This window comes from Lacerta agilis, chromosome 2 (assembly GCF_009819535.1).
Source record: "Lacerta agilis isolate rLacAgi1 chromosome 2, rLacAgi1.pri, whole genome shotgun sequence".
NCBI classification, from domain to species: domain Eukaryota; kingdom Metazoa; phylum Chordata; class Lepidosauria; order Squamata; family Lacertidae; genus Lacerta; species Lacerta agilis.
In genome coordinates, this window is record NC_046313.1 from 94,116,238 (window position 1) to 94,131,126 (window position 14,889).

General features: G+C 43.5%; 1 protein-coding gene across 2 annotated transcripts in view; it reads left to right on the forward strand.

Moving 5' to 3' along the window:
• Positions 1-14,889, forward strand: part of TAFA4 (TAFA chemokine like family member 4) — a 122,352-nt gene that overhangs the window by 38,432 nt on the left and 69,031 nt on the right. For both annotated transcript variants that reach the window (XM_033142574.1, XM_033142573.1), the window contains exons 2-3: positions 8,745-8,880; positions 11,442-11,557. In XM_033142574.1, coding sequence (XP_032998465.1) covers positions 8,801-8,880; positions 11,442-11,557 — 196 coding nt within the window. In that variant the 5' untranslated portion in view covers positions 8,745-8,800. The remainder of the gene's footprint in view (positions 1-8,744; positions 8,881-11,441; positions 11,558-14,889) is intronic.

The following is a 14,889-nucleotide window of genomic DNA, read 5'->3' on the forward strand; positions in this document are numbered from 1 at the left end:
TTTCAAAGGAGCCTTTTCACATACCTAGACTGGTCCAGGATTATTCACAGAGTCGATAATAGCCGTGCTGATAAAGGTACATGTAAAGGGAATCTTAAGTGGTCCAGCACTGACTGGAACATAAGCAGGGTTCCCACCAGGTGAGATTCAATGATGAAGAGTGTGGCTCTTTTAGGGAGCTTGCCATATCCTTTCTCTCTGAAACATAGAACAGTGGTCCCCAAACTAAGGCCCGGGTTCCATATGCGGCCCAATCGCCTTCTAAATGTGGCCTGCGGACAGTCTGGGAATCAGCATGCTTTTACATGAGTAGAATGTGTGCTTTTATTTAAAATGCATCTCTGGGTTATTTGTGGGGCCTGCCTAGTGTTTTTACATGAGTAGAATGTGTGCTTTTATTTAAAATGCATCTCTGGGTTATTTGTGAGGCCTGCCTAGTGTTTTTACATGAGTAGAATGTGTGCTTTTATTTAAAATGCATCTCTGGGTTATTTGTGAGGCATAGGAATTTGTTCATTTTTTTTTTCAAAATATAGTCCACCTCCCCACAAGGTCTGAGGGACAGTGGACCGGCCCCCTGCTGAAAAAGTTTGCTGACCCCTGACATAGACCTTATTTAAAAGTTGTGCAAGTTAGCAGCCATTGCACAGGATCCATCTAGTTGCTACTTTGGGACCACAGATTCCTTTCTGGCATCACCTGTCCCTGTTTTTTTCTGATGGAGGGCAAAAGGTGAAGTGCTGGAAGGAAATATGCCCCGTGGACTTCAGCCCAAATGGCTGTTTAATGCTCGCCGAATTTGTGTGTGCGAGGATAACAGAGGCCAGTGACTCTGAGGAGGAGAGGGAACCTGTTCCCAATAATTGTATTTATTTTGGTGTGGCGCATTGAACAAAATGAGCTCTGGGGCTTGGTCAGAACAGAGAACGGCTCTGTGTGTGTGTGTGTGTGTAGACGGATGTGTGGCTGGAAAGCTGTGATGCCACAGGCTTTGGTGTCGCAGAAAAGAGGATGAATTGGAGACATCCGTGACATTGGCACATTAATATGATTAATGGCACAGCTTAATTTGCATGGGTGATTCATCTGTACACAAAAGAGAATTCTCAAATTAGTGGCTTTCTGGCAAAGGCAAGTGACTTTGAAAGGATTTGTCTGAGAGGGAAGAGCAAGAAAGGAGGAATTGTTATTATTATTATTATTATTATTGAAAAATTGAGAAAAGGAATAGTTTTGCTGTGCATTCTTCTGGATGAGATCTAATGAGTTTATGACCCAAATTGGAAATATTTAATATCTTTTATCACTATAAATTATGTATGCACAATCTGCTTAGCTGCCTTCGATCCCATAAGTCAGGGATGACTTAATTTGACTCTAAGACAGGGATTAATATCATTTAGGCCTTTTCTCTGATTACTTTAAAAACACAGCTGAAATTATAATGAACTGCCCAAGTCAAATAGATACAGCCAGTGATGCTGTGACTTGACTGAGAAATCTCTTATGTAAGCCACAAGAGGGCACCCTTGCTACGCTAAACCCAAACATCCATATCACATGCTTGCGGTGTTTACTCTTAAAAATATATATTTTATAGAAATGCAGTTATTTAACCTGCTGTTAATTTTTTTTTTAAAAATAAAAAACGCTAATCCTTAGCCCCAGGGTTGTTTGAAACACCAGTGATCATAGGGTTTATAGTTATATGTTGCCCCTGGATAGCTTGCTTTCGATGCTATAAACCAAACTTTTGTATGTAGATTCTGTGTGGAGTAATGCCTGCTATGTGCTACCAAGGCAGACAGCACAGTGGGCAGATAGGTGCAATCTGTGTTCCTTACAAGTGTCTTCAGGTACCTTGAGAACAGTGCATGAGATTTTTGTTCCTGCTCAAATACAGAACGGGCTTTCCTTTCACTAGCTCAGGAATTGGACCACCACCGGTGATCTCTGATCCATCTTGGAAGTGTAGGGGTGTGTGTGCGTGCACACAACTCAGTGCAGGGACAGGCAGGTTTGTCTGTTTCTACTCAATTTCAGTTTTGCTTGTGTTCATAAATCTGTTCCATCCTAGACCTAGTCCTCTCTGTCTCAGGTGAATGCACTACATGGCTGAGTGCCCTAGCTGTCAACTTTTCCCTTTTTTAAAGGGAAATTCCCTTATTCCAAATAGGATTCCTCGCAAGAAAAGGGAAAAGTTGACAGCTATGCTGAGTGCCAGGCAGAACAACGTAATGTATGACCAAAGAACTCGAGGATTTAAAGTACAACCACTTTCGTACTCAAGGAAAGCTCAAAATAGGACCCAGTAGGAATTGCTGTGGCAGAAAGTTGCGTGCCTTTTGTGCAATACTCATCAAGGGTACCAAGGTGGGTGGTACACACTGGAATTTATAGAAGGCAAAGGTGCAGGGAGACAATGCAGGGGATTTCCTGTTTTGGATGAGGCTCGGGCTAGATGCCCTTTGAGATCTGTGCCAACTCTGTGACAGCTAAAAAGAAAAGTAGCCACCAAATTCAAAACAAATATGGCTTTGTCCATTATGTGCTGTGGACCAGCGACCAGGAATTAACACCAGGTTCTACAAGTGAGCTTCTCCAAGTAAGCCAGCTGGTCATTATTCATGGTAGAGGGCCAGCCCTACCGTTGGGCAGAATGAGGTGGCTGCCTCAGGCGGCAGAGGTTGAGAGGCTGGGGAATGGTGGTGAGGTGTTAGAAGACCGAACTATGTGTCCCCTGCATGGCTAGTCTTCCATTCTCAAATCCAGTGTCCTATCCCCAGTGTTGAAACAACGATTCAGCTGCCAGTTCTGCAGGCTTCCATATGTGCGTTGTTTGTGTGAGGGGCACCTTGCCTTTTGCCGACAAGCAAACAAGACAACACAAGATGCCTTGTGTTGCCCCAACTGGGTTAGATGTAAGCAGTTCTTAAGCTCCTTAATTCCTTGTTTCTACTCAATGGGAGTAGTCACCCATTGAGACAACAAGTTCTGAAATCTGGTATGAACATACGACACAATCTTACACTGGGCAGATCACTTGTCCTCCCTAATTAGCAGTGTCTACTTCAGCCAACATGGCGCCCTGTTATTGGACTCCAGCATCCATCTAGCAGGCCATCTAACCATCTAGCTCAGTTGGTTAGAGCGTGGTGCTCCTGGCCCTAAGATCATAGGTTTGAACCCTTGATGGGACAGCTGCGTATTCCTGCATTGCAGGGGGTTGGACTGGATGATCCCCAGGGTCTACAATTCCATGATTCTGTGATCATACTGCCAGTTGTGTCAATGGTCAGGGATGATGGGAACTGTAGCCCAACAATATCTGGAAGAAGAAGAGTAGAAGAAGAGTTTGGATTTGATATCCCGCTTTATCACTACCCTGAGGAGTCTCAAAGTGGCTAACAATCTCCTTTCCCTTCCTCCCCCACAACAAACACTCTGTGAGGTGAGGGAGGCTCAGAGACTTCAGAGAAGTGTGACTAGCCCAAGGTCACCAAGCAGCTGCATGTGGAGGAGCGAGGAATCAAACCCAATTCACCAGATTTTAAGTCCACCACACTTAAGGCAGCATGTTGGCTTTTATATGTTCTGACTGGCAATGGTTCTCCAGAGAGAAGGTTTTTTTTACGACTTGAGATTATCTGAATAGAAATGTTAAGGATAGAGCCTGGAATCTTTTGAGAGCAAAGTGTGTACTTCAGACAGTCTGAATCATGCTGTGTTGTGTTAATTGTGTTGCCAAACCCACCGGACAAAGATGTCCAAGCAGTTCAAGGAGGAAATAGCAGTTGAACCTACTTTTGCTACATCCTTATACAGTATTTGATTCAGAAAATACATTAGATTTGAATGACGTTGGCACACTAGGATTACAATGACAAAAGCGAATAATGCACAGAGGTTATGAGCCCTCTCTTCTTTACTCACAAGTAGTCTTTCTTGGGCAGTCAATGGGATTTATTCATTGTATGTAAATTTAGGGCCAAAGTCCAATTTAAAAAAGCCAGTCCGGTGTTTTTTTTAAAGTAGAACAAAAACAGGGATAATTAGGCCTTTAGGGATTTATAGCTAAATATCCATTACAGTTCACATTTGTTTAGCCCATTTAAAAGGGCAAACTCGGTTGGACAGCAGGTTAATGGTAAGTGGGTTTCCGTTTTTTAATTCATCACTTACTTGCCTTGATGGTTTTAAAATCTACCTGATCAGCAGCAATTTGAGGTGTTTTGTCTCCCATCCTCTGCTTGTTTCCTCTGAGCTCTTTAGAATGTGTAATTCATTTACATAAAAGTTAAGCAGTAATCTGTATCTTCTGTGCTCTTGTTTTAACAGCCCTAATTCTGTAATAGTTAAAAACGCAGTGTGCCTGTTTATTTCATTGATATAAATAAGGATAAGTAAGCAGTTCTTAAAAGGGAGAGGGAGAGAAGATGGGGCACTTCTTTTTAAAGAGGCACACAAGCTGGGGAACAATTTAGAATTAAATCCACATTCATAAATTCCTTAATTGGCATAGTCATCATCTTTAATTGCTCATTATAAAGGATACCATAAAATGTGATGGGAGTAAATTGTTAGCAGATGATATTATGGGGGACTATAAAAATGCATTTTGTAATATGTAAATATTGATGGAGGGAACGTTCGGCATTTAGCGGAAGAAATAATGTGATTTAGAAAGTGATTGTAATCAAAAACTAAACTGCAGCTCTTCAGCTATGAGCACAAGTCATTTCACCGGAGAACTGGCACCAAAATCTCATGAGCTACATTGCAACTCCATTATCTTTCTAGGGTACAAATGCACAGTTGTTTGTGAATCCCTTTGTCACCTGAATGCCCGTAGCTCTTGTAAGCGTGTGATGTCAATGCAAAGGGATACAGAAAACTGTGTCACACCGTCTCTTATGTATTGAGCATGCTGCGCTGTGATCAGACTTAAGTAGTATTCTAAATGCCCTGTAGCTGTGGTCAACCATACAGAGCAGAAATCTCTCAAAAGTACTAGTAAGGAGAGAATCCAGTCCTCTTATCATGTGATCTTCCATAGTTTAACTACTAGAGTAAGACCTCGAACTAGTGTGCTTAGAAGCCATGGATCCAGCACATTGACTTTTCCTGTTGCCATTAAATCAAGTTGTTGTGCATCTCTGGGTTGGGCTCGTGGAAGCTGTGACTGGAGCTCCAGGTTCATATATTTCCTTAGCATGGTACCAAGGCTGTAAGGTAGACTTCCCCAACTTGGTGCCCTCCAGACACTTTGGAGGGCGGCTGCCATCAGCCTCAGACAGTGCTAACAGCCCCAGGTTGTGGACACCTGCTCTAGGGAATGGCCGTGTTTGCAAACTGCACTGCCCCAGTAGAGCTCTTTGCCATTAAAAGGTCAGGTGTGAGCTTGTTGTTTATGCTGTGTGTTAGTCAATATTGGGCTTCCCAGAGTCACTCTGTCTGATGCAGAGGGCAGCGTCACAGATTGTTAAAAGGAATGTTTCCTCCTGCAAAGGAAAGAGGCGTTTTAAAGACCAAGATATCTCCTGCCTCTTTTTTTTTTTTTTGCCTTACTTAGGTCTCCTTTATGTAATGAAAATCGGGGGGGGGGGGCAGATGCAAAAGAGAACAGAGCTCTTCCACTTTATAATGGCAGAGGCAAATTTAGGGGAATGTGACTGGTTCCCCTGCTCAGGGTGCAGGGGCTAAGGGGGCACCTTTCCACCTCCTTTCCAAAGCCTAGTAAGTACTTGCCTCTAGAAGGAGGCGCTAGGGCTCTAGGACCCTGCCAGAGCCTTGCGCCTCCTTCCCAAAGTACCATGAAGGCTGTGTGTGTGTGTGTGTGTGTGTGTGTGTGTCAAATGTTGGCCTCACACAAGGTGCTGTATTATTACCAAGGTCCACTCCTGATAACACAGTGTGACAGAGAAGGGATTGCTACGCTGCTGAAATCCCCTCCTCTGTGCCAGTTTTTAAAGGTGCTGGAACCCTGTTGGTGTGTGCATCTGAACACCCTAAAAAATAATAGTAATACAAAAATATTTTCATAGAATAATGGAATTGTAGGGTTGGAAGGGATCCTGAGGCTCATCTAGCCAATTCCCTGCAGGATAGGAATCTCAACTAGATCATGCAAGACAGGTGGACATACAACCTCTGGTTAAAAACCTCCAAGGAAGAAGAGTCCACCACCTCTCATGGGAGTCTGTTCCACTGTATAACAGCTCTTACCATCAGAGTTCTACCTGATGTTTAGTCTGAATCTCCTTTCTTGTAACTTGAAGCCATTGGTTTGGGTCTTAGCCCCAGGAGCAGGAGAAAACAAGCTTGCTCCATTCCCCATGTTACATCCCTTTAGATATTTGAAGATGGCTGTCAAACCCACCTTCCCTCCTCCCTCCCTCCCACAAAGGGAGCTCATTTTACATTCTTGCATCACTGGTGAACTGCTGGGCTCTGAAAACCAAATTCAGCCCATGTTTCTGATTGGCACTTTGCTAATAATCAGTGAAGAACATTGACAGAATTGGATGTAAATGGGGTGCTTAACTTAGCTCCTTATTTATCTGGCAGTAACTGGGCCGCCAGTGCACAACTGAACATGCCAAGATCATTTGTGTAGGTAGGGCTTCCAAGTGGCACCGCACCAAATTCCATGATGTTGTATTCTTCAGCCTGCCCTAAAAAGTCTTTTTCAAAATTTAAGAAATAGTTCGGAGAGAAACCCCAGAAGCCTTTTATTGACCTAGGCTTTTGCTCTGATGGTTTATATTCGCTCTGTCTTATCTTTCGGCTCAGCTTGACCTTCAACTATCAGGATGTAATTTCAACTGGGCTCATACTAATGCACTGTTTTCAAAACAACCCATTTTTTCCTAGCACAGTTTTAACATGTATTTGCTCACATTAAAAAGGGTTGAAGTTCTAAGTTTAAAGTACATAAAATGCTGTGCTTGAATGTATTGTATTCAATACTGCAGAGAGAGGTTTACTTTAGGCAAGAGGTTTCACTCTGGCAAAAGTGTCAGGGAAGCTATTTTTCCATTGCCATGTGTTAAGCTACCTGATGATTCATCCATGGAAATATGAGCTGCAGAGCTCTCACAGCAGGAAACTGAAGCTTGAGAAGTCACTGTGTGCTTGTTGGAGATGGCTAATGATAGACACTGAAGTTCCTCTGCAATGATGAAGGAGCTTAGAATCTCTCTGGGATCAGAGAGAGGAATATTTACTGAACTACATAAAGGACTGAACCCCATTGGTTGTTTGCAATGTATTACTTCGTTATTTTGAAATGTTTATCTTACTGTAACTAGTTTTTAAGACTGTTCTGCAGCAAAGGTTTGGAACTCAATTCTTGTGGTGGAAAGAATTCATTGCTACACATGGTCCAGGTCAGGGATTCCACTGAACAATTCTAACAAGAAGTTGGTTGAAAAGCTACAAAATTCTATGCTTTTTAATGAGATTTAGAAGAGGATAATGGGAAGCTCTTTGGGAAGGGCCATATAGCTTAGTGGCAGATCACGTGTCCTGTATGCAAAAGGTCCCAAGTTCAATCCCCGGCATCTCCAGGTAGTGCTAGGAGAATCTCTTACATGAAGGCCTGAAGAGCTGCTTCCAGTTGTTGCAGACAATAGTAAGCTAGTTGAACCAATAGCCTGACTCAGCACAAGGCAACTTCCCATGTTCCATGTTAAAGTTCTTTGTCCTGAGCCCAACCAATACAGAGCCGTGATAGGAGGCATCCTTCAGGAGATGATGCAAAGAAGATTTTGTGGTAGGAGCAGTGGCAGGAGGTAGGAACAGGAGATGATGCAAATAAGATTTTGTGGTAGGAACAGTGGCTGGAAGGTTGTGCACTTGAGATGGTGAGCAAGTTTACAAAGAACAGCTTTATGTCCATCCCATTGGCTTCAATGAGACTTCAGTGGGGTATCATAATGTCTATTGTGTGTTGTAATGTAAATGCAGAGTTTAAGAATGCACAGTATTTGGAGAACGGGAGCCACAAGTTTCAAACGTGCTAACTTGTGAGTAAATGTCTATTTCAGGATCTCTGTGTAATACCAAGCCAGTTCTGGCATCTGCTGTGCTATACAATAGAATATTTGCTTTCTATTGACTTTGGAAGGAGCCAGAACATGAACATACATTATAGTGCTGCAGTAGTTCTGTTGTTGGAGTTATTTCTCTGAATACCAGTTGCTGGAATCAAAGGTGGGGTGAGTGTTATTGTGCTCTGGTCTTGCTTTCGGGCTTCCCCTAGCCAACCAGTTGGCCACTGTGAGAAGAGGGTGTGGAACAAGATGAGCCATTGGTTTGATCCAGAAGGCTGTTCTTAGAGCAAAGTGGCACCAAGGTTATCTGAGCTGGCTGTACAGATTTCTTGCATAAAATACATAATCAAGGTGGGCACAGATTGGCAAGAATTTACCTTTTTTTAAGCTGGGAGTGTGTGTGCATGGGTGCACCCTTTTATTAAATTTGGGGATATCTCTGTGTCACTGATACAAAGCTCTTTTGGGTGCATAACCAGAGTTAAAAAATGAATAGGTACAAAAATTAATATTGCCAAGTCACTTACACTGTGCTGTTAAAATAAGCCCTGTAGACTTTCTTGATAGAATGTTGCTGTGGAATTGCCTTGTTCTGGAGATGTGGCACTGTGCAACAATAGTTTTACAAAGTTTCTACCAGCACCTGTCTAAGCCCTCATTAATTGCTGCCTAATTTTGTTTTTTCTCTAGACCCTGGATGTGGAGGAAAGCTTGGGATATGCAGAAATGCTTGTGCCTATTTTCAAATGGGAATTTGGATTTACTGCAAGACATGTACACTGATAAATCTGTTTAACTACAGTCAAAACCTGGAAAAGGGGCTAAGGTAAGAGGAATGCTTCATCTTTTTAATAGACTATGAGGATTCCTGGAATGTCTGATGGGTAATATTAATGACCTTCTATTGACGTTACACAGGTAACTGATTTGGGAAGATGGAAAAACATGATTTGGAATGCATTCTTTCTCGAGCGCTGTTACTCAGCTCTGATTACCTGGTTCTAAAGGTTCAATCCTACTTTTTTTCAGAGTTGCTTCTTGTTCCTGAGAGATTTCTCTTCATATTCCTGGGCTCCAGCCAGTACCAAATTTTGAAAATACCAGTGTAAATCTAGAAATCTTCTCCAAGCCCAGATATGCAGGAGCAGGGCCACCACTATCAGTACCTGGCATCCTTGGGCAGTTATCAGAGCACCTGAGGCAGATCCCAACACCAGGATCTGCTGCCCCCATGGATCCTGCTACCTGAGGAAGTCACCTCACCTTGCCTCATGGGTGGGCCGGCCCTGGAGCAACTGATGGGAGTCCCTTAATTGTTCTTCTGGCCTGTCACTCTGAGCTGCACCAAGTGGCTGGATCTTGGCACTCCTTTCCTTTCTGACAATGCTTCCAACCTAGTATCACTCTGAGGAACTCTGGGGAAATTGAAAGGTTGGCTAGACTCAGCTGCCTAGTGTTGCTCTCCCAGCCAGGTGTGTCCAGTAGGGTCCTGACAGAGGAGGATGACCCCCGGAGGACACTTTGTCCAGGTCTTCTTCAAACCTGGAGCCAGCCCTGTGCATGGGCTAGTTACTCAGTGTGGGCGAGGCACTCTGCAGATGTCCAGAGGCACTTGCACCTTCATTATGGCATTGCATGTTGGGTCTTGGCCTTAAAATGCATTGCAGAGGGGTTGAGTTCTTGTTAGCGCTGTCTGAAATTATGTACCTGGCTCCATACAGGAAGATTGAGCAAAGCCAAAGCTGGGACTTCCCGGGATTCACAGAATTTATGTTCTCCAATCAACTGTATGATGCTGCTTAAGAGACAGCAACCCCTTCCATCTAGGGGCCTGACCTCCCATCTCACCACCACTCTCATCACAGGTTATAGTTCTGGTTCATGCCATGGAATATCTAATTCATATTGTGGCCACATTGTTGCTTGGATATAAGCCAGTGTCCTGTTCAGCCAGAAGGTCCAGATGGCAAAAGCAGCAATCTTTGGCCAGGGTCCAGAGCAATGGTACTTTGGATGCTTTCATGCCACACAATTTCCGTTCTGTCCTTTTAAAATCGCTTTCCCTCTCTCTTCCCTGTGGCATCATTTTTGTAATTTAAAACCAGTGTTGTTCAGGTTTTCTAGACCTAGGTCTAGGGGATAATTCAGATGAAAATGGAAACGGGAGCAAGAATTCCCCATCTTCACTTGTTTGTCCCATGTCTGGACTGAAAATCAACCCAGTGAATATGATCAGTATTTGCTGTTGTTGCTGTTGCTGCTGCTGCTGCTTTCAGTCTGCCACTGATGTTTTTATACTGTATGTTTTGGAAGCCGCCCAGAGTGGCTGGGGCATAAATAATAACATTATTATTATTATTATTATTATTATTATTGATGTGTAATTGATTGCATCCCCCCATCTGCACTGTGTTTCCTTTGCATTCAAATGGGTTGGAGTAATGTCAAAATTTATGTAATCTATGTCACAAATTACATATATTATGCTGTTATGTAACTTTTCCACAGCAGACATCAACATGAATAGCATAATTCTTGACGTAATACAAACCGCAGCAGAAAAGAAACAGTGCTGCAAGTGGTTAATATAGGAGAGAGTGGAAAACGATGCCTTGCTGCATCCCTACCTAGGGCCCAACCCTTAAATGCAACCACTTAAAAAAAAAAAAAACTTCTCTCTACATCAGGGGTTGGGAACCAGTGTCCCTGTAGGTGTTCTTGGACTACAACTTCCATCATCCTTGACCATTGGCTATGCTGGCTGGAATGGATGGGAGTTGGGATCCAACCGCATCAGGAGCACCACAAGTTATTCACCTCCCACCTCTCTCTCTCTCTCTCTCTCTCTCTCTCTCTCTCTCTCTCTCACACACACACACACACACACACACACAAAAACCACTTTTCATCATCTTTCATTCCCCCAGAAGATAGTCATAGCAGTGCTGGTTTGAGCTACCTTGGCTGACCCGTTGCAGACCATTGATTTGAACGGTCTGTTCCAAAACGTTACTTAAAAGAAATCCCATGTGTTTTATTTGTATGTATGTGTTGTAAAGATATCATGCTGAGCCATGGCCAGCCCTTTGAACAGAATCACACCCAGAGACCCTTCCAGCTGTGTATATGGAGGAAGCATCAGCTGCTATTCTGAATCCCTTCTTATTATGAGACACGGCTGGTAGCGAATTGATCTTGGCTTAGGTGCAAATGTGATTCCATCCCCTTAAGTATTATATTTTTAATAATCCATTCCAATTAATTTCCAGTCTGTCACCCCCCCCCTTTTTGCAGCCTTTCCTTTTTCTTTTACATTACTCCCAAATTATATATTGTCCGTCTCACTCATTGTCTTCCTTTCCCCCACCCTTTCCCCGCTGCCTGCAGGATGAGGTCCTGTGCCAAATCAATGCTTCCGTCTCAGTGGCTGTTCCTGGCATATGTGTTAATGGTGTGCTGTAAATTGTTGTCCGCGACTAGCCACCATCCCCGGGGGCACCCAGGTAGGAGCTTTTAAACTCATTACGCACTGCCGAGGCCAATTAATAACACTCTCTGAATGTTAGCGTCCACTTTTTAGCCATGGATAATTGATGAAGCTGTTGACACTGCGCTGCAATCGGAGCAGAAAAGGTTATGAACACATGTGAACTGAAAAAGAAAGAAAGAAAGAAAGAGATGAGTTATTGCTCAGATTTCAAAAGAGTTCATGGTAACATTTATGTTGGGCAGTTTCCCAAGTGATTTCAAGACATCTTCCCGGTTTGGGGTGTTTTTCTTTATTTCTCCTTTGTAGGCAAAAGCAAAATAGATCTCAGTTTCATATAACAGAAAATGAACCCCCTTTTGTTACAGAAAATGAAGGTAGGTAGGGTGGGGTGGTGGTGGGGGGGGGGAGAAAAATAATAATGATAACTTACTAGTGATGTTTCACATGTTAGTTTCCCCCCCTTCATGTGATAAGCTGATTACTCTAACAAAATAAATTCCTTTTTTAGAACAGCTGTGACAGCCCTGCACAGTTGACAGGCTCTGTAGGATGTGAAAAACAGACCAGGTTTTCCCAGATGAAGGTATCAGTTATGGGAGGAGAGGGATGCAGTACCTGGGTTAAGGAATCCTCTGACAGAGGGTTTAGTGGGACCACTTGCTCACCAACCTAGGGATTTCAGCCAGAATCATATGCATGCCCAAATCTGTTGAATGTGGAAGACTGTGTCTCCCCACAGTGTCTCTTCTGTGGGCTGTGGGAGCCACCAGCATGCCGAAGCGTGCTCCCTTTCTGTAAATGAAAGCTACTTGGCTCACCTGAGAATTCGGTGTAGAAGGTTTTGGACTTTGAGCTGTAAGTGCTTGCCAGGCAGGACAGAACCATTTTGCTCACTTCCCAGCAGGCAGGTTGCTGTTGCTTACCAGGAGAAGGCAGGGTTAGGTGCTCTGCAAGCACACTGCCAGGAGCACCAGATTGCCTCTGCTGGTGCATTTGCACCACGCTGACCTCCCTGCTGCCATGCCACTCCCACCTGCCAGGAAGGTAGCATGGCAGCCCTGCCCCACCAGGATTTCTGTATTCCCCCCTCTGTTTGCTTGGCCTTTCCTGGGGTTCAAATCCCTGTGGACTGGTAAAGAGTGCCTTGAGCCTCACTTGAGTTGCAGGGGTTGTTGTGGGAATAAACAAGACAAACTTTTCAAAGTCCTGTGTGTGTGTGTGTGTGTGTGTGTGTGAGAGAGAGAGAGAGAGAGAGAGAGAGGGGAAGTGCAATGCTCGCCCCAATATTCTGAGCAGCTTTAAATTCCAAAGGTGCAACACTTTCCCAAGTGTGGTTTCTTTCGGACGATGTTCACTGCAGGTTTGTTGGTGTTTGAACTTACTTGTGGAAGCACGATAGCCACCGACAGCCTTTTCCTCCATTAATTTGTCCAATCCTCTTTTCAAGCCACCTGGGCAGATGATCCCCACTATATCTTGGTAGCAGGAGCAAATTCTATAGTTTATGTGCAGTGTGAGCAAAGCAACTGCTTTGTTTTGTCTGCTCTGAATCTTCCAACACTCAGCTTCATTTGGATGTCTACAAGTTCTAGAGTTAGAAGAGAGAGAGAGAAAAGTTTTTCTTCTTTCACTTTCTCCACCCCACACATAATTTTATATGCTCCTATCATGCTCCCCTCTTATGCACCTTTTCTATAAACGAAAAAATCAACAACCCCAAATACTTTTGCTCATAGGGGAGTTGCTAAATCTCCTTGATCTTCAAAGACGTGAGTCCAGAGTGGTTGTCATTCTTGTTTGCCAATATGGGATAAAGTAGGGGCGTGCTTAGCTTAAGTCAATAAATATGTCCCTATAAGAAGAAGAAGAAGAAGAGTTTGGATTTGATATCCCGCTTTTCACTGCCCGAAGGAGTCTCAAAGCGGCTAACATTCTCCTTTCCCTTCCTCCCCCACAACAAGCACTCTGTGAGGTGAGTGGGGCTGAGAGACTTCAGAGAAGTGTGACTAGCCCAAGGTCACCGAGCAGCTGCATGTGGAGGAGTGGAGACACGAACCCGATTCCCCAGATTATGAGTCTACCGCTCTTAACCACTACACCACACTGGCTCTCTAAGTGATTATCTCCCTTGAAAAGTCTTTTTATGTAAGAAGGTTTTTTTAGATCAGGCCATACTATTTACCTGTTTGTTCCACTATTGTCTACTCTGGCAGGCAGTGACTCTCCAGAGTCTCAGGCAGAGATTAAACCTGGGACTTCCCCCACTGGATGCTAGTTTGTGTTAACACTGAGTGCACCCCTGGGTCCTTGTCATAAAGAACATGCTGACGATAAACACTCCGCCCTCCAAGGAGGAGGGATCCTGTTCCTTGTTCTATATGACATAATGCTGTGCAGTAGCTATGAATGTAGCACTCTATCACCACCTTGTGACTATTTATAAGCATCACAAGTATTACGCCACAGCACATTTTAGAAGTATCTTATTATTTTCTGCATTGCTACCCCGTTCTTCAGCCAAAAGGGCTCCCAGAGCCAACTTACAGAGGAATAATAATAATAATAATAATAATAATAATAATAATAATAATAATACAGCCCTTGCCCTTAGACATACACTCAAAGAGACAAGGCACAAAAGGAAAAGGGGACAGGGAAGGAGGAGGAAAAAACCAAGCCCAGGCAACAGTTCTTCACAAAGTTCTTAAAAAGGATCAGCTGGGTTGGAAATAGCATAGGGTAAGGAGGAGGTAAAAGCATCTTAAGTCTCAGCAGAGCCAATGGACTGGCCCTGCATCTCTTCTGTACCTCTGCTGTGGCTTAATGGAGCAGCTGCTGCTGCCAGGCAGCAAATGAGAATTTGCATTTCTAAACCAAGGTTTGCATTCCAGTCCAGGGTACCAACCACAGAAAGAAAATGATGTATATAAGATCACATCAACTTAAAACAGGAAAGGTCTTGACATCCTGGTTATTCTGGGAAACTTGGAAAGTTTAGGCAGTATGGAAGGGGTGTGTTTAGAGTGGCTGCCTGTGCAGGGACCCTTGTTGTTACCATGGCAACGAGAAGAATAAACAAAACTCCCAAACTTTGAGCAGTGAAAACCTGCCAAACAAATGGTGGGACCAAAATAACCTATGCAAATGTATGCAATTCTGTTTCTTTAAACATTATCCCAGTTGCAGAAGTGGGGGCCCCCCAGAATAATTTAGAGCTTAACTTCGCTGCTGCACAACAACTGTAGGTTTCCCCCCACATTTGTCATGTTTACATTTAGTTTTATGACAATTCAGCATTTGGTAAATTAGGGTGGTTTTGGTTTTTTTTTTTTTTAATAAAATAAA